Consider the following 20,312-nt stretch of genomic DNA (forward strand, 5'->3'; position numbering starts at 1 on the left):
GTGCACATTGTGGCGCAGCTGAAAGAAATCTTTGCCACTAGCTTGCTTATAAGCTGTCATCCTGTCTGATTGCTTGTATGTGAATATAGTTCTCACAGCTGCCATGCCTGGTGCGTCAGCAAAACCATGAGTTTCTCCCACGCTTGCTGTATGTCGGTGCCTCTTTGAAGCTTTAGATTCTGGATGCCAACCCTGCTGATAAAGCATAAGACAACAAGTAGTTTTGCCTTAACTACACAACACGCCATTTGCTCAAATGCACGTGCATATTATTGGCATAGTTGGCATGGCACATTTGGAGGCATATAGTAATATTATTTAGACTGTTGGCAACTTTGGGGTGAACTGTTTTCTCTTCTTTGTTAATTCATCTGTAGAATACTTGGGAAGTAACTGTTGCAGCAGCACATCGGACATGATGCTCAATCAGTTCTGCTTTATCGTGCAGGCCTTGGCGCTCTTTCTTCAAGTTCAGCCTTCCCTTGGTTGCGCTGAAGAAGGATTTACTGCTGCTCTTCCGTATCAACCAGACATCAAGTCATTCGCACGAGCCAGCCGTTGCCCCGTCATCGAGATCGTCCAGCCTTTCTTCGTTTCAACTTCTGCCACCCCATCGGTGACGTCAAGTCACGTGGACATACCTGCGGCTATAAGAAGTTGTCCCCCGGCCATCTCAACCAGTGGGCTAGGCAGCAGCACATCGGACATGATGCTCAATCAATTCTGCTTTATCGTGCAGGTTAGTGATTATTCTCGAATGAAGTGTTTTCGCAGTGATGACCCTTTTCTATTGCTGCTGCCATGCCCACTTGGCTTACAAAGTGTTGTCTCTGCTGTTTCTTTCAAAATAAGCCTTTTGATCTGTGGTGACATTGAGTCGAATCCGGGGCCTACAGACCAGGAAATATTGCAACAACTTCTCTTGGGGCAAAATAACATAACTGTATCAATCAACAATGTACTGACTAGACAAGAAAAACTTGAAAAAAATGTAGCTAGCTTACATGAACGAATCAGTGGCATAGAAACTCAAATGGCTTCTCTTGGTACATTGAAGACAGAGGTAAATGGCCTGAAATCAACTATAGCTGAACTAGAACAAAATGTTTCTAGCCTCTTGAATAAGGTTGATGAGTTAGAAAACCGGAGTCGAAGGAATAATCTGATAATTTGTGGCGTTAAAGAAGAGAGCACTGAAACATTTGATGATCTTATCAAGAAGATAAAAGAGAGTGTGTTTCTTGAAAAGCTTGATTTAACCATTAGTGGAATTGAACGCTGTCATAGGGTGGGAAAGAAGAAAGATGGTGATCGTCCAGTAATTGTGAGATTTTTAGACTACCGTGAAAAAGTATCGATAATGAAAGCCTGTCCCAAACTCAAGGGCTCTGAAATATCGATTTCAGAAGATTTTTCTCTTGGCGTTCGTCAGATAAGGCAAAAACTATGGGAAAGCTCTGCAGAGGAAAGGTCGAACGGTGCGAAGGTCAAGTTATTCTTCGATAAATTAAGTGTGAACGGGACTTTATTTGCCTGGGACAAAATTGAAAACAAGCGTTACAGGATTACCAAGCACACCTGACAGAACAAAACTAAAAAAGGTTGTTTTTGAGTTTTAAATACTAACTGTCGCAGTGTTGTTAATAAAGTCGTTGAGTTGGAAGGTCTTTTACATACGCATGACCCTGATGTAGTAGTGCTAACTGAGACGTGGTTAAGTGAAGATATATATGACAGTGAATTTGTTCCAAATAACTACCAGGTCTTTAGAAAAGATCGTGACAGAAGAGGTGGGGGAGTTGCGATACTATACAAAGCATCTCTACAACTTATAAGATTACCTGATGTCACCGGAGTCGAGGGCATATTCTGCAAAGTTTATGCTGATAACATCAAGTATTTACTAGGCGCCATTTACAGGCCCCCTAACTCTCCTGTCCCTGTCTTGCACCATTTAAAAGAGTATATCCAGTGTCATGTAAAACCGGGAGACAGAATAATTATGACTGGTGATTTCAATTTCCCGAATATTGATTGGTGCACTTTTTCTTCACAGTCCTGTAATTTGATGGAAAACGAAATGCTGGACCTTGCCTTAAACTTTGATCTGCTGCAAGTTGTAAATGAGCCTACAAGAATACAGCACGGTTCGATGTCCATCCTAGATCTCTTCTTTTTAAGTGGCAACATTACGGAAAACATCTCTTGTGATGTTGCTACTGGTATATCAGATCATAAGGCAGTTTTATTGTCACTAAATGATGTTTCTTTAAAGCATGAAGATGCTCTTCATTCCTTTCCAAATTTTTCACGAGCAGATAATGAGTCCATCATTGACATTCTTGACCTTCGTTATGACGATTTCCAAACGAATCCTTGCAGTATTAATGACTTGTGGCTCATCTTCAAGAACATGGTTCATGAATGTATCCGGTGTTTCGTGCCGAAGATATCTAAGCAGTCTTGTAGCCGCAACCCTTGGATCAGCAGAGAGACGCTGCACTTGCAACGTCGACTAAAACGTCTTAAAAAGCGAGCGAGATCAGCCACCCCTTCCATAGTCCGTGTTATTGAGGAGGTGTCACAACAATTAAAAGATCAGACTTTACTTGACAAAGAAAGATATTTTGGTGTCCAACTCCCATCATTTATTAAAAAATCTCCTGAAAAATTCTGGAGGGCGATTACCCCGAGTTCCCGCAGTGCCGACATGTTTGTAATAGATGGAAAATGTATTCGCGATGATAATGCAGCCTGTGTAGCCTTTAATAACCACTTTAAAACTGTTTTTACTGCAGACAATGGTCATCTCCCATCTTTCAGGCTGTCTTTACCCCCTATACCTGATGTTACCATATCTGAAAATGGAGTGTTCAATTTACTTCTAAATCTTGATGTTAAGAAATCGTTTGGCCCAGACGACATCCCAAATGCCTTTCTGAAGCAGCACGCGCAATGGTGCTCCAAGTATTTATGTGTCATTTTTAGAAGGTCTATAGAGGAAGGCGCCCTACCCGATGACTGGCGAGTTGCCAGAGTTAAACCTTTACATAAAACTGGTGACAAAACACAGGTGCAAAACTATCGCCCTATTTCACTTACTTCCACAGCGTGTAAGATACTTGAGCACATTATTCTTAAACATTTATCTACATTTCTTGAAGAACATAACGTAATATCGAAAGCTCAACATGGTTTCAGGAAAGGATATTCGACATGTACACAGCTAATACAAACAATTCATGATTTTGCAGAAGCCATAAACCAAGGAAAACAAACTGACGTAATATTTTTAGATTTCCGCAAGGCCTTTGATACGGTTTCTCATAACAAGCTAATATATAAATTGAGTTCTGTAATAAAAAACGATAAACTAATAACCTGGATTAAGGCCTACCTGACAAACAGGCGCCAGTTTGTTACACTAAATGGTGCCCTCTCACATTGCATTCCAGTTGAATCGGGAGTTCCTCAAGGATCTGTGCTTGGACCGCTTTTGTTTATTATTTATATTAATGATATCGTCCAAGATCTCTCTGTTAATGTTAAGTTATATGCCGATGATTGTGTCCTCTATGAAGAAATTAATTCAAGTGAAGATCAAATCAGGCTAAATAATGACTTTCGGAAGGTAATGCGCTGGTGTGATAGGTGGCAAATGGTGATAAATTTTGATAAAACAGTATATATGAGAATAACGCTTAAAAGGAATCCTCTTCTCTACCAGTATGGTACTTCCGATAGTGCACTCTCAGAGGTAGCATGCTACAAATATCTCGACCTATGGATTTCCAATAATCTTTCCTGGAACAAACATATTGATACCATCTCGGCAAATGCTCTGCGCAAAATATTCTTCTTGAGGCGTGCACTACGGTTCGCTACTCCTGAAACACGTTTCCTTGCGTATAACACTATTGTGCGGCCAATCTTAGAATATGCCGTAATGATCTGGGACCCATATACCAAGATTAACATTAACAAATTAGAAAGGATTCAAAAGAAAGCAGTAAGATTTATTTATAATTCCTATGGTCGCACTTCTATCACTAATCTTATTAAAAAGAGTGGCTTACCATCCGTTACTGATAGAAACCGTATCTGTCGTTTGAAATTCTTTTTCCAGTTAATTCATGCGCAATACAACATTGACATCTCGAAAATTGTTAGTTACTCTAGTGGTTATGCAACACGCCTGAGACATTCTCTTTCCGTAAAACCTTTATCCACAAGAACGAACTGCTACAAATATTCCTATTTTCCTAGAACTATTACCGAATGGAACAACCTTGCTGGTCATATAGTCGAAGAGAATAATTTGTCCCATTTTGAGGTGCTGCTGCAACAAGTGACGAAATTTTGAATGTTCGGTTGAGTAATTTGTTGAGATTTACTTAATTATATGCTTGGCTCTACGACTGCAGTATATATATTCTGAGGTTGTGAAACGATACAGTACAGTGTGATGTACTAATTTCGTTGCTGTGATGCCTTGTCTGCTGTATTTCCTTTTTTTTGTCCTTTGGTGTTACACAAATTAGGTACCCACCTGCGATGGTCTTGTTGTTCAAGACCGCAGTATTTATAAATAAAATAAATAAATAAATAATATGACACTTTTAGTGATGCTGACAAAATCAGTAATGCTGATTACTGCACTGAAAGGACATTGCAGTATTTATGCTTTCAATACATCCTTTGTTCAATTTTCAACTACTACACTTCCCAGCATATGGTTTCAGTTTCCCTGACATGGATAAAAGCTATGAAAAGAAGCATTCCTGCCTGTTCATGAAGACAATCAGTGCAATGAATTCTAATTTCTTCACCTGCAGGAGTATTAGCCCTGAAAATAATTATAGGTGTGTTAGCACCAAATTTTTCTTACGAGAGACAGTCTGGCATCTGGTTAAGCAACTGATGAAATCTAATAAATGAGAGGTGGTTGCTGCATTTTACAAAGCTTGGTGCTGGGCAAATTGTTTCCATTCTGAAGGAAACATGTTAAAACTTTACACTGACAGCATCAGCACTCATCTTGTTCATTTTCTTTCTTCCTCGTGTCTTACTAAAGTATTGGTGCTAACATTTTTTCCGCAGATGGCACTGGTGCTGTGGTGTAGTCTGGTGCAACACAATTCTGATTGCCTCTGTGGTGAGACCTGCATTTATCTCATGATTGGAATCACATTACTTGAGTTGCTGCTTTGTTCTAGACTGCAGGTATACATGGAGGACAGTGTTGCTTCTCATGCAACTGCATACAAATCACTTCACTTTGTGCTTCTTTGTGCAAAGTTTATGGTCAAACAAAGTGATACTGTCATGTGAAAAAATGGAAGCAAACTTGCTTGCTGCATGAGCACAATGCAAGAAACCGGTTTCTTCATTTGCATCATATATAATATACATGCAACAGACACTGTGCAGCCACATATCTAGCTTAAGAAAAATTGCTTTTGAAGGTGCATTTTTAGTTTTCTTGGCAGTAATCTAGTGCTATGGCAAGACAACCAAAAATGTGGTCATGTTCCTTGATAGATCTGTCTTGCTGATAAACCCATGTTCATGTGCCATTAGCTGAGCATTGAACATCTGAACCCAAGAAAGAGATAGCAAATAATGGAAAGACAGGGAGGTTAACAAGGCAACGTCCTGTGAAATTGACATTTTAAAGAAGCATACCTAGACACCTAGATTTTGGATGCATGTTTTCTTGTTTGTCATGATGTGTAAGGCATTATTATACGTGGATTACCATGTGATATTCTCCTAGGACCGTTAAATAATTTATAAGTGAATTTCTTTCTCGTGCTGTTTCGGTTTCGCTTTCAACAGCCGACTGATGACTGTATCTTCAAAGTGTGCTTATAGGCCATGAGAGGAATGAAAAACTGCAATATAATCACTTCTTCTACATGTATTGTCATTGCGGCTGATGAGGAAGGCTGGCTTCAGTACTGTAGTGAATTAAAATGATGAATCAGCGATTATATCGACATTTTTCCATGCCTCACGTGACATAGAACCAGACTGACGTAAGGCCATTATTTGAAACCAAAAGAGCATGACAGAAAAATTCTACTGTAATTTATTTTAGTGGTCGTAGGCGAATACCACATGGCAATTCATGCATAGTAGTGTCTTCCACATCATTGTAGAGCATGAAAATGCCACCGAAATTAGGTGTCTATAGTCCTTAAAGTTCTTGTATTGTCAAAGATCTTGTGATGGACATCAGGGTCTCCTTGCTAGTACGTGGGCATCGCAAAGAGATGAGTCAAGATGGCTGTGACAGGAAAGAGCAAACGCATTTAATGACTGATGAAGATCAGCACTGCTGGAGGAGAAGTGCAGCACCATGCAAACTTGTAGTGATGATGGTGACGGAGACTTCTGGTGTTGGCAACATGAATTTCCTCCATTCTAATCCCACCAGATAGGTTGCGCTAAGAGATTTCCATAGGATATAAGTGTTGTGTGTGACGTTTCACAGTGGTTCTGCAGGGGAGTCAGAGCAAGCACAATCTAACTTTTCCGTCTTGACCACGATGTAGAACCTGTATTCGCGCTGATGTCTGAATACCTCAGGCATTTGTTATTAACTAGCATGACACAACCCCATTTTATGAGATCGAGGTGTTCCGAGTCGTTCGCAGAAATGTTTCTCAACTTAATCAAGTATTCTCTAACCCAGTGGGACCAAAAGGCTTGTAATTGGTTGGTTCTCTCTCAGTTGCCAAAAGTTCCTCAGTTGGTCTGATGGGGAGCAGGGAGTGTTTGACATGCTAAACAAAGGGAATGATGTGAGCCGTTGTCCAGACAGAAAACTCGGTAAGAAGAGGGAAGGGTCCATCAACACTGCTGAAAACAAAAGTGAGGGGATGAGAGTTGAACATTGCCTCCAATTCTTCAAGAATGATAATGAGGTCATTCTCGCTGACCACTTGTCTTCTCAGCACCCTTTACTGACAGCACAAGTCTTTCATAAAACCCTACCCACCACGGAGAATTTGAGCAAATAAACTTCCATTGTATATTCTAAATCATGAAGAAGGAGAGAATGTCAGGATCTTGAACCATGCTTCATATTCAGTTGCATGAAAAATTTCATGGAAGTTCGTGCATTGTCAGTGTAGACTAACACAGTCCCCATCTGGGCACAAATCTATAAAAGCCATGATGGAAATTGACAGCCGTCATGTCATCAACTGGTTTGAAATGTACAGCCATTGTAACAGTACAGTCAAAAACGGGGAGGTATACTTTCTTCTGATCTTCTTTTCGGAAAAGAAGATATTCTGCAAATTAAGGTCAATGCCAACGATGAGGAAATAGGTTGCAGTCTTGTAACGTCTACAAGTAGCAGTGTTTCCTGGTCAAATGGTGTAGACTGTGTCTTGCAACAAATAAAACATCCATATTTCAGTTTTTTCGCTGGCTGCCATCCTCAAGGAATCCAATATCTTTCATGGACCTTCATAGGGGTGTCACAAGCACCAGCATGAAAAACCTTCGCGTGAGCTTGCCAGATAAGTGTACTCAACGACGAATCCTTCAGAAGCAGAATAGGACAACTGGCTGCATACATTTCGCTTATGCTCGGTGCTCTTCCTAGGACTTGTAATAAGCCCTTGTTGTTGAAACTCAGTCTGAGTTGTCATATCAAGCATCCTGGAGGGAAAGCTCTCTGTTCCAACAGGCAGTTAACTTCCACTGCAAAGTGGCGCTTTTGCTTGACGCCATTCAAATGCCTTTCAGCATCGACTTCTTCAGATGAACGTTTCCCTGTCTTTTTGGGCCCGTTTTTTAAGTTGTGCAGGTATCTAAAAATCTATGCTGTTATTCACGGTAGCCTCATTAAAGAGCTGAAGCTTATAATGTCGAGTAGAGGCTCATCCTGGATCTTGATTTCGAATGTATGTATTACAGTAGCCAATTCTTGATTGGGCATGTCACACTGTACAGCTTCTTTTAAAATTTGGTCCGGCCAACCTGCCTTATCCGTTATCCATTGTGGATCTAGATTGCAACAGCTTGTCTACGGAGATGCCTCTTGTAAGTAGATCATCTGGGTTCTCCTTGCCAGGGCAGAATCGCCAGAGTGAAAGATCGGTCAGAGTGCATGTCTCTTGAACTCTGTGGCACACAGATGTCTTCCACATATGTGGATTTTTCCGAATCCAGCTGAGAACTATTTGCGAGTCCATTCAAAAAGGTCACATTGCTGAATCCAAGGTCACAGTTATGAGAAACATAGCTGTACATTAACATAGCCATCAAAGCTGACATCAACTCTAGCCTTGTTAGAGTTACTGTTTTGAAAGGTGCAACCCTTGCCTTCGAGAGCAGCAAAACTGTGTCAACTCTTCTGCAAGATCCATGTGTGCATAAATACGTTGCCACACCATAGGTACTCTGACTAGTATCTGCGGAAAGATGAAGCTCAGCTTGGCAGATAGGGCCTGTATGCTATTGCAGCTCCTAGATTCTTTGGAATGCTGAAATCCTCAAGTGTATCTATATCTTCACTCCATTTAAGCCAGGTGTCAGCCAAATGGGCTGGCAAAGGGCCATCCTTTTGATCATTCGCTTCCAATAGGTCTTGAAGAAGAATCTTTGCCTGCACCAAAAAAGGTGCAAGGAAACCTAGTGTGTCATAAAGCCCTGCGACAGCTTTGAGTACGAAGTGCTTCGTGACTTGATAGTATTCGAGGAAATGAATCTTCTGGGCTTAAATGAAAAGTAGTCTGTCCACACATTCCAAGACAGCCCTAAAACCTCGGACATTCATTGGGTAGGGCAGGGGTCTCTCATCTGAAGCAGAATTCCTGAACTTGGTGATTATGGCGGGGTTATTGCTAGTCCATTAACGAATGTTCATGTATGCATGCTGAAAAATTCCATTATTTCTGGTGCATTCTTCAGGTGCTGACACATGGTTTCTGCGTCTGCAGTAAATGGATTTTTAGAATGTATGGCATGTGAGCATGGCTCTTCTGTCTGTGACGGCTCGTTGGTTTCTACATAAGGACTTTGTATGGGCGACTTATGTAGTGGTTCCAGTCGTTTAAGGTATGATGGCCTCGCTGACCCATACACTATCGATCCATAATGCAGGGTAGAGTGTACTACAGAGCGGTAGATAGATAGATAAAGAGGAGGAGGGAAAGACAGGGATGTTAACCAGAAAGGGGTTCCGGTTGGCTACCCTGCACTAGGGAAGAAGGATTAGGGGGCTAAAAGGAGGAAGAGAGAAGGGGAAAAGGCATAACACACACACACATGCACAACGCTGTCACAATTTGTCACTCAATCCAGTCGCTCTCAAGTAGGCAAAGAGTGCCTTGTATGCCTTGAGGGCAGTCGACTGCTGTGGCCACAGACCGAGGGTCTTTTGCTCTGTTAATGGGCGAGGATCGAGGCGGTCCAGGGCACAACACAGTGTAGAGAGCGGCAAATTTGTATGAGACATGTCCTGTCAGCACCCCAAATGTTTTCGTGACATTCCTTTGAGTATATTAAGAGATTGGGAGGCTTTCTTCTTGTGCATTTATATGAGGCACGAAAGTGAGTTTTCTGGAAAAGGTTGTGCCTATAAACTTGTGCTCATTTTTTACAGGTAGCTATGTTTCGTTCAGGTGTATGAATGGGTCAGCCTGTAAGCCTCATTTGAGCGAGATAAGAATATCCATAGTTTTGTGTGTGGAAAACTGGAAACCGTTCCTATCTGTGCATGTCACTAATTTATTGTCAACTGTATTTGTCTCTCGCATGTTACTAGGTTTGAGGACGTGCAGGCTGTTTGATGATTGTGAACATAGACTGAATACATAATGGACTTGGGGATTGCTTTGGCTGTGGAATTCATTTTTATAACGAAGAGCGTTGTGCTTAAAATGCACCCCTGGGGAACTCCATTTTCTTGAACGAAGTTTCTTAAGAGGGATGAGCCTAGACGTATGTGAAAAGAACAGTTGGACAGGAAATTATTTAGGCAGTTTATCATCCTGTGACCAATGCAAAGCTCTGCTCAGTCGCGAAGAATACCAACCCTCCAGTTTGTGTTGTATGTCTTCTCGGTGTCGAAGAAGAGGGCAACACAGTGCTGTTTGTGTATAAAAGCTTCTCTGACAGTATTTTTGAGGCAAACTAAATGGTCTGTTATTGAGCATGCCTTTTTAAAACCGCATTGATGGATGTCAAAAAGTTTGTGGGATTCAAGGACAAATGTTAGTCTTATATTCAGGACACTTTCAAATGGTTTGGCGAGACAGCTTTTAAGGGCTGTAGCTACTAGGGGAAATTGATGGTTTTCTAAGTTTCAGGAACCGCACTATCACGGCTGTTTTCCACACTTTAGGCATTTTTCCTTCTATGAATATTTTGTTAAAGAAATTCAACAGTGCCTCTATGGCACACTGAGAAAGGCTCCATTGTTTTTATTTTTTTTTTGGCTATATTTTTCTGTTTCAGAAATGACTGGATAGTGAGATAAATTGGAAACTGCAGCAAAATGTTCCCCCAAAATGTCTACCTGTTTCCTTATGCTTCTTTGTGTACCAGGTGTTGTCAGAAAAGGAATTGTGAATGGTGAGAAGTTGTCATTAAATTTTTGATCCTGCTGCCACATTTTTAAAGATTTAATTGGACTTTTTATAGATGAAATGCAACTCTGCCATGAGGCTTTGTCGGCACTGCAATGGACATACCGAGCTTTATCTCCTACCTTTATAAAATTTGCGAGATCCTCCTGTGTCGGATGCCTGAAAAATTTACCCCAAGCTCTATTTCGTTGTTTTCTGCTTCCTTAGTCTTTTGTCCACCACACTTTGTGGCTTTGCTGCACCACTCCTGAAGACTGAGGAATAGCTAAGTGTGTGGCATTGATGAATAATTCGCGAACATTTCGTTTATCTGATCGATGATGAGATTTCTTAAAACTATATTTTCTAAACTGCCTTTTGCTCTAAAAAGCTGCCAGTCTGCTAAATGCAACTTCCGACGTCGCGGTTTTGTTCGAATGACTTCTGGTGGAGATGTTCACTACAGAAGTTCCAAAAATGCACATCTAGAACACTCTTTAACAACAAACCGCAAGCTACCCGGCCACTGCTCTTGCGATTTGAGATGCGCCAAAACCTCAGTGTACTAGACACATTGCCAAACAGTGCTCGAAGGCGAGATCCGCTGCCGCCATGGTACAGTTTTCCTGCAATCCGTGATCTAACTCTTACGCAGTTCCGCAAAAAACATTCCACATCAAGCGATAATACAAGAATTCCATACACTTCAGCAAAAATACAGTACTTTCATAGCTTTTTATTTAGGTGGTTCAAAAAGAAATGCTTACATTGGAAGCCCAGTAGTATAAGGAAATTGGAATAAAATATTAAGACTTCCACAGTGTGCATCCATCTTCACTGCCGAGTATTATGCTATCTGTGTAGCCATGGAAAAAATAGTAAATGAGAACCTTACCAACAGTATTATTTGCACAGACTTGCTAAGGGTGCTTTCTGGCCTTCATTCTAGAAATACAATAACTCCACTGCTTGACGACCTCATACACAACATTACAACAGCCATTGCTCAAGGACAAAACATAAGACTGCTGGGTGCCAAGTCATGTCAGCATAAAAGGCAACGAAAGAGCAGATTTGCTGCTCAAGCTTATGACAAGCAAATTAAGAAAGTAAATGTACCATATAAAGTTTGCATAAACTTAGTACATCGTAAAGCAAGAGAAAAATGGCAATCTGCTTGGAACAATGCAATAAATAACAAACTGCACTTGGTAAAGCCAGTTTTAGGCGAATGGATGTTGTGTCCACCAGGAACATTTCAAGGAAGTCGTCTGCCGTCTCCGTATAGGCCACGCACATTACGTACAACTTTCTGCTAATGAAAACAGACAAACTAGTTTGTACATGTAGAGATGAACTTGCAGTAAATCACATTTTAATTTCATGCTCGAAACTGGAAAAGCTGCTTTTTTTCATTCTATAATCAACGCATTGCTTTTTACCTAGTGCTGCTCTTAGGTGATATTGCAATCGTTGATATGTCGTGTGTTGTTAGATTTTTAACGGAAGGAGGTTTTCTTGAAAAATGTAAATCATGAACCAGTGCTTCACATGATACACCTGAGCCGTTTCTTATTCCGGAGAAAAGGTCTCAGGTCTTTATTTGCTTGGTTGGGGGGCCTCGAGATCCTTGCCCGGGCAAGGATGGCCACTGAGGTTACCCAACCCCCTTTAAAGATTTTAATAGCACCAATTTATGATATTTTTTTTCTTTGTCATCACGAGGTTAATTCTAGCTTTTTAAGCACTGTAAACCACCGAAGATTTTTCAAATTTCTATAAAATTATCCAGAAAATTTCTCCTATACCTCAATTTTGGTGCGTGATGGCCTTAGTTTCTTATGTGCCATAAAGCCCAACACAACAAACTGGTTTCTGTAGCAGTGAGAAGGTCATATGTATACATTAAACTTTTGTCCATAAAGTTCCAAGACTGGTTTATTTTCTTTCCTAGAAATGATTGCCCAAAGCAGGTGTTGATGCGTGTGTTTAGCGCCATCTTCTAGTATTGATATTGGCTGTTGTTGTTAGTTGCTGTGGCAGGCGCTAGCGGGAGTGGTGAACACTTTTCAGGAACTCAAGGAAGCCCATCTCTCAAATCAATACACGAGGCTAGCCCAAACGAAGTTGGGTCGGCACTTGCTAGCCCGCCTTCACATCCAACATGATTTTACATTCAGGAGCGGGTCCGAGTGCCCGAACTCTGGAGACGCGCCATGTTACGTTTCGCCTACGACGCGCAGTATAGCCGGCGCGGATGCAACGGACGCCAGGGCTTCGTTCAAAGTGGCGGTCATTTTGGCCCGTTCAGCGCTGCCGCAACGCCTCCCGCCAAGCGCGTCCTGGCAGGTTTCAATTCCAGGTGTCTTCGTGTGTGCGTGTGTGCATGTGCATGTTGGTGCCCACGCTTGTCAAAGCGCGGCAGCCGGAGAGAGGAGCTCCCCAACTGGGAGGCGAGGAGGTCTGACCGGCGCCGGCCCGGCGGACGCGTCACGTCTCAACATGTCCGTGCGTCGCCGTCTCGTGCGCCTCATCCCAAGCCGTTCCTTCTTGCCCTCGACTCCGAGGGTATAAAGGCAGCTGCCCCGGACGCCAAGAAGAGACTTCGATTTCTTCCGTCGAGTAACGTGGTCGCCCTGACCGGCTGCTCTTTTGCGATGCTAGTATAAACAAGTTGTTCTGTTGGCAGTCGACTCATCCTTTGCCAGGACCTTCGGATGTTTCCAGCTGTGCCCCAGGCCGCCAGGCCAACGCTACCCTTGGGGCTTGCGACCCATTTGCAACAACTGGTTGCCAGCGGTGAGATCGCGACAACGGAGGCCAGCAGCGAAGATATGCGGTCAACTGTATGCTGAGCAGCACAACGACCATCCGGGAGTAGTGCAACGAGCCCTGTGTGATGACTGGTTGCCTGCAGCGGAACGACTGCGCTGAATTCTTGGCTGCGAGGTTTGGTGAGTGCGGGACTTTCTTCTTCTGAGTTTTGCCAGGCTTTTGTTAGTGTCAGAAACAGAGCTGGTAATTGTGGTTGTCGTTGCTGCCGGGTTAGTTTGCGGTAAGACTATAGTAGGCAGGAAAGCAGCATTCGGAGCAGCCATGGATTTGAAGTCGTTGCGCAAACCGAAATTGCTGGAGCTTGCAAGAGAGTTGGGTCTGGATGTCTCAGACAAACTCAGAAAACCAGAACTGCTAAGGGCTATTCTTGAGTTGGAGGCTGAGGATGATCTGTCGGAATGCCTTGAGACCATTGAGGAGAGGGAGCAAAAAGAGAAAGACGAGCGCGAACGTAAAGAGCAAAAAGAGAAAGACGAGTGCGAACGTAAAGAACAAAAAGATAAAGAGAAAGAAGAGCGCGGCCGTCAACACGCTTTGGAAATGAAGCGTCTCGAGGTAGAGATGGAACGCGCTCGTAACAGAAGTCAGGCACACGGTGCAGGAGAACGAGTATCGTTCAAAATGACTGACCTGATGCGGCCGTTTAAGCTTGGAGAGGACATTGGTTTGTTCCTGGTTAACTTTGAGCGAACGTGCGAGAAGCAGGGGTTCTCTCGGGAAACGTGGCCACAGCGCTTGCTCACTTTGTTACCCGGCGAGGCGGCCGACGTAGTCGCTCGCTTGAAGAGAGAAGCGGCAGAGGATTTCGACCAAGTGAAATCGAGTCTGCTAAAAAAGTACAGGCTGTCAGCGGAGGCGTTCCGTCGGAAGTTTCGGGAAAATGAATAAGGCAGAAGTGAGTCATATACAGAGTTTGCCTACAGGCTTATGTCAAACATGCAGGAGTGGCTCAAAGAAGAGAAAGCGTTTGGTGACCACGAGAAAATTCTGCAGTGTTTCGGGCTGGGACAGTTTTATAGTCGGTTACCTGAGAACGTGCGGTACTGGGTCTTGGGATAGGCCAGACGTTAGTACAGTGGCTAAAGCCGCCGAGCTAGCCGAGGAGTTTTTGACGCGTCGGGCTCGCGGAGCTAAGGACGGTCAAAAGGGTGAATTTGGCTCCAAGTCTGAGAGGCCGAAGTTCACACCCATGAGAGCAAGGGGGGACACACGTAGTGCGGATGCGAGTGAAAGCAGTCCGACCGAACGTAAGGAGACGGCGGCAGCCGAAGCCGAACGCAGAAAGCGGTTCGAGACGAGGCAAGCGCGCGTGTGTTATAAGTGCCAGAAGCCGGGTCACTTTTCGGCGCAGTGTCCAGAAACAAAAAGAGAAGTCGTGTGTTTGTCATTATGTAGCACTGACGAGAACATGAAGCTTCTCGAGCCTTACATGCGAGACTTCCTCGTGAACGGGAAAGAGTGCCGAGTGCTTCGTGATTCCGCAGCTACAATGGATGTAGTTCACCCCTCTTACGTAGAACCCGATATGTTCACGGGCGAGTGCGCATGGATCAAGCAAGCCGTGGAAGCTCATAGCGTGTGTCTGCCCGTAGCAAAAGTGCTTATTGAAGGACCTTTCGGAGCACTTGAGACGGAGGCCGCAGTGTCATCTATGCTGCCCCCCCCCCCCCCCAGTACCCGTACCTATTTTCGAACAGGTCCGATCACCTCCTGCGCGAGAAGGGGCTTTTGTTTGGTGAGGCTAGCGTTCAGGCCTTAACCAGATCGAGAGTTCGGGAGCTCGCTGCAAAGGCGGTAGTTGCGGGGCCGACGTTGTCGAACAATGAGAAAGGGTCGGAGGCGCAGCAAGCTGATATTCAGAGCACGTCCGAACTGAATAAAATTGAGCCTGTAGCGTTGAAGGCACCAGGTACTGGAGAGGAAATGCCCGACACGGGAAAGTTAGAAGAGCTATCTGCAGATTTGCTCATCGCGCCTACGTCAGATGGACTTAATAGGTTGCTAAAAGTCAGCCGGTCGGCTTTGATAGCCGAGCAAAAAAAGGATGGCAGCCTAGAAAACATGCGCTGCAATGTCAAGGAAGGTATCGCCAAGAAAAATGCTCGTTTTGTGGAAAGAGGTGGGGTCCTGTGCCGGAAGTATCTAGACCGCAGGGGAGTGGAGTTCGATCAGCTGATCGTGCCTCAGTTCTACCGTCAGGATCTGTTGCGCTTGTCGCATGGCGGTTCGTGGTCCGGACACCTAGGAGTTAAGAAGACTAAAAACCGTCTCTTGCAAGAGTACTATTGGCCAGGGTGTTTTCGTGACGCAGAACACTTTGTGAGGACATGTTACACCTGTCAGCGGGTTGGCAAACCAGGGGACAAATCGAGGGCGCCGTTGAAATTGGTACCTATCATTACGGAGCCTTTTAGACGGCTCGTTATGGATACAGTGGGACCTCTGCCGGTAACAGCCACGGGGTACAGACACATTTTGACTGTGATCTGCCCAGCGACAAAGTTCCCTGAAGCAGTGCCGCTAAAAGACCTCAGCTCAGTTGAGATAGTCAATGCACTACTGTCCATATTTGCGCGAGTTGGTTTTCCTGCGGAAATCCAGTCAGATCAGGGCACAGTGTTTACGAGCGCTTTGACGACAGCCTTTCTCGAAAGGTGTGGGGTAAAGCTGTTACACAGCTCAGTGTACCACCCACAGTCGAATTCCGTTGAGAAGCTCCACTCCGTCATGAAGCGCGTGTTGAGATCATTGTGTTTTGAGCAACAAAGTGATTGGGAGCTGTGTCTGCCTGGGGTGATGTTTGCATTAAGGACCGCGCCGCATGCGGCTACGGGGTTTTCGCCAGCTGAGCTGGTGTACGGTCGCTCGCTGCGGTCTCCGCTTCGCATGCTTCGAGACTCGTGGGAAGGCAGGGGCGACGACCCAGTCGTGGTCGAGTACGTGCTTAGTCTCCTCGAACGCTTAAGAAGGGCACAGGAGTTGTCAGGTGAAGCAATGGCAAAGGCCCAGCTGAGAGCCAAGGTTTATTATGATCGGACAGCCAGGGCCAGTCGTTTTGAGGTGGGCGATGAGGTAATGGTATTGCGCACATCGCTAAAAAACAAACTCGACGTGCAGTGGGAGGGCCCAGCACGGATTGTTCAAAAACTGTCGGACGTTAACTACGTGGTGAGTCTGCCAGGAAAACGGAAAGCACAGCAAGTTTACAACTGTAATCTGCTCAAACCCTATAGACAACGGGAAGCAGTGGTGTGTATGATGGTAAACGTTCCCGAAGAGCTTCCGGTCGAGCTTCCGGGACTAAGCTCAGTGACGAATAGGGAAGACACCGATCAGGTCATTAGTGACTTAATCGGTAAAGCACCGCTGTCGCCTGAGCAGAAAACCGAACTACACCAACTCATACAAGAGTTTCAAGGTCAGTTCTCTGAGAGGCCTGGTAGGACTTCTGTCCTTACTCATGAAATAGAACTTACCTCCCCAGAGCCAGTACGATCCAAGGCGTACCGGGTGTCACCCCGCCAGCGCGATATTATGGAGGCTGAGGAAAAGAAAATGCTACAGCTCGGTGTTATTGAGGCGGGTGAGAGTGATTATACCTCCCCTTTGATTTTAGTTGAGGTACCGGGCAAGGAACCTCCTTGCGTCGACTACCGCAGGCTTAATTCCATCACTAAGGATCAAATTTATCCGATCCCTAACATCTAGGAGCGCCTTGAGAAAGTTAGTAGCGCTCAGTTTATTTCCACCCTAGATCTTGCCAGGGGTTATTGGCAGGTTCCACTTACAGAAGAGGCTAGTAGGTATGCGGCGTTCATTTCACCAATGGGAACATTCCGTCCTAAAGTTTTGAGTTTTGGTTTGAAGAATGCGCCATACTGCTTTTCAAGCCTCATGGACAAAGTGTTGCGGGGACAGGAAGAATTCGCTTTACCGTATTTAGACGACGTAGCGATATTCTCCGCATCCTGGTCTGAGCATATGGCACACTTGCGGGCAGTGCTAACCCGCCTGCGCGAAGCGGGCTTGACAGTCAAGGCTCCCAAGTGCCAATTAGCACAGGCCGAAGTTGTCTACCTCGGTCACGTGATTGGACAGGGTCGTCGCCGCCCCTCTGAAATAAAGGTGGCCGCTGTGCGAGACTTCCCGCAACCGCGCACGAAGACCGATATTCGGTCGTTCTTAGGTGTCGCCGGCTACTATCAGAGGTACATCCCCAGGTACTCCGATATCGCGGCTCCCCTGACGGATGCTCTAAGAAAAACAGAGCCCCAAACAGTCGTCTGGGGCGAGTCAAAGGAAAGAGCTTTTAGCGCCCTAAAGAGCGCCCTAACAAGCCAGCCTGTGCTACGATCGCCAGACTACACAAAAGGGTTCGTTGTTCAGTGCGATGCTAGTGAGCGAGGCATGGGCGTTGTACTGTGCCAACGGGAAAATGGAGAAGTGGAACACCCCGTCCTGTATGCTAGTCGTAAGCTGACGTGTCGTGAGCAGGCGTACAGCGCCACCGAGAAAGAGTGTGCGTGTCTCGTGTGGGCCGTTCAGAAATTGTCATGCTACCTAGCCGGCTCGAGGTTTATCATTGAGACGGATCACTGCCCTCTCCAATGGCTGCAGACCATCTCTCCCAAAAATGGCCGCCTCCTGCGCTGGAGCCTCGCTTTGCAACAATATTCCTTTGAGGTGCGTTACAAAAAGGGAAGTCTCAACGGTAACGCCGATGGCTTAAGTCGAGGCCCCTAACGTAGGAATCCGCCTCAAAGTTGTTTGTTACTGATGTTTTCTTCCTGAGGCAGGATTTTTAACATATTGCTTTTGTTTAGTGTTTCAAAGTGATGACGTGCTTTCTAGTGCAATTTTCCCATTTGTGGACGCGTTCTGAGTGCTGCTTGACTACTGTAAGGAACTAGGCAGTACTATAAAAGGGGAAAGAGCCTGGCAGAGCTTAGTGAGGGTTGTGTCGTGCTTGCTCACTGAGCGGTTGCGTTTCGGCGTAGTTCTAACGCTTGCTGGGAACGAGAACAAAAATGGCAACTCTCCCGAAGTCACTTTGCAGTGTCCTGTGTGAACCTTAACCTGAGAACGAGGCCTTCTCTGTGCGCTGCGCTCAAGCAACGCCGAGGGACGACCGATTTCGATTACGAGCATCATCGAGCGACATCCCTCCGGACAGCGGATGCAGTCCCCTGACCATCGGGATCTCCTTCTCCCGGCGGGGCGGTTTGTTACGTTTCGCCTACGACGCGCGGTATAGCCGGCGCGGATGCAACGGACGCCGGGGCTTCGTTCAAAGTGGCGGTCATTTTGGCCCGTTAAGCGCTGCCGCAACGCCTCCCGCCAAGCGCGACCAGGCAGGTTTCAATGCCAGGTGTCTTTGTGTGTGCGTGTGTGTGTGTGTGTGCATGTTGGTGCCCACGCTTGTCAAAGCGCGGCAGCCGGGGAGAGGAGCTCCCCAACTGGGAGGCGAGGAGGTCTGACCGGCGCCGGCCCGGCGGACGCGTCACGTCACGTCTCAACATGTCCGTGCGTCGCCGTCTCGTGCGCCTCATCCCGAGCCGTTCTTTCTTGCCCTCGACTCCGAGGGTATAAAGGCAGCTGCCCCGGACGCCTAGAAAAGACTTCGATTTCTTCCGTCGAGTAACGTGGTCGCCCTGACCGGCTGCTCTTTTGCGATGCTAGAATAAACAAGTTGTTCTGTTGGCAGTCGACTCATCCTTTGCCAGGACCTTCGGATGTTTCCAGCTGTGCCCCAGGCCGCCAGGCCAACGCTACCCTTGGGGCTTGCGACCCATTTGCAACAGCCGTCAGAGTTCGACCCCTCCCCACTAAGATGGACAAGGAGGATCATAGTGGTCGTCGTCAGGCTAGGGCGGAAGCCTTAGCGCACCACTATGGCAACAAACATGGTGTCTTTTACGAAGATGTAGCTGGGCCTACCCACGGGGGGTGGTACACGGCCGCGGTCATACATCAAGAAATACAGGTGGATGGGCTTTCCTTTCGAGCCCCAGGCACAACACAAGCTGAAGAGGTTGCCATCGCCCTAGCTGCTCCTGATTCAAAATCCAAACACATAATAACAGACTCGCGTTCGGCATGTCGCAATTATGAGGCTGTGGGGAGGTGGCTGACACCTACCACATGGTTTGGGCTTGTCAGCGCAACTCAGCTCTCTCCCCCCACCCCAACCCTACCAGAGAGGAATGGGAGGCGGCCCTGCTTGGCTGTTCGGACCTTCAGTCCCAAAAGGCTTTGGTCAAGAGGGCTAAGCTGGCAGCTTCGACCAATGGGGTCCCGGAATAAGGATTCCACCCATTGCGGGGCTCTTTAAAGAGCCTCACCTCTTTCATTAAATAAAGGCTTTTCACCACCACCACCGCTAGATGGCATCACGTCTTCGGAAAGACTGTCGCCTCTAGTCATTGGCACATTCTGCTGTGAGTGACTGTGGAGTGATGGACGACTGTCTTGAACAGCATATTAACATAAAATTCTGCGTTAAACTTGGCAAGGCCGGCACACAGACATATGAGCTTCTTCATGATGCTTACAGCAAAGAGATGTTATTGGAGAGACGAGTATTCGAATGACGTAAGAGGTTCTTCTCAGGCAAAGTGGTGGTGGAAGACGACACAAGGCAGAGGTGCCCTTGGAATGAAGACAACATGGCTTGAATCACGGAATTGTGCAGCAAGACCGCACCGTTACAGTTTGCATGCTTTCAGATACCCTCGACATCAGCAAGACAGCATGCAGTAAAATTTTGTGTGAGGACTTGGGGAAATCAAAGCTGAATGTCGGACTTGTGCGGCACTCCACACAGCACCAGGAGGACACATGCATCTGTATGGGCTGAATAGCTCAGATGCACACAAGTATGCTGCATTCGTC

The 20,312-nt window shown here is 45.6% G+C and overlaps 2 protein-coding genes across 3 annotated transcripts in view; both read left to right on the plus strand.

The window, feature by feature from the left end:
• LOC144113446 (uncharacterized) overlaps positions 1-20,312 on the plus strand; it is a 303,663-nt gene that overhangs the window by 159,656 nt on the left and 123,695 nt on the right. The window lies entirely within an intron of this gene.
• The window catches only part of LOC144113445 (uncharacterized), a 78,276-nt gene that overhangs the window by 27,441 nt on the left and 30,523 nt on the right, over positions 1-20,312 (plus strand). Inside the window, exons 4-6 of one of the 2 annotated variants that reach the window (XM_077646527.1) lie at positions 449-739; positions 5,101-5,155; positions 10,477-10,609. In XM_077646527.1, the coding sequence (XP_077502653.1) occupies positions 449-739; positions 5,101-5,155; positions 10,477-10,490 (360 nt within the window). In that variant the 3' untranslated portion in view covers positions 10,491-10,609. Of the gene's footprint in view, positions 1-448; positions 740-5,100; positions 5,156-10,476; positions 10,610-20,312 lie in introns of those variants that run through there. The other variant, XM_077646526.1, reaches the window with a different exon arrangement.

Source organism: Amblyomma americanum, chromosome 1 (genome assembly GCF_052857255.1).
Source record: "Amblyomma americanum isolate KBUSLIRL-KWMA chromosome 1, ASM5285725v1, whole genome shotgun sequence".
NCBI lineage: Eukaryota > Metazoa > Arthropoda > Arachnida > Ixodida > Ixodidae > Amblyomma > Amblyomma americanum.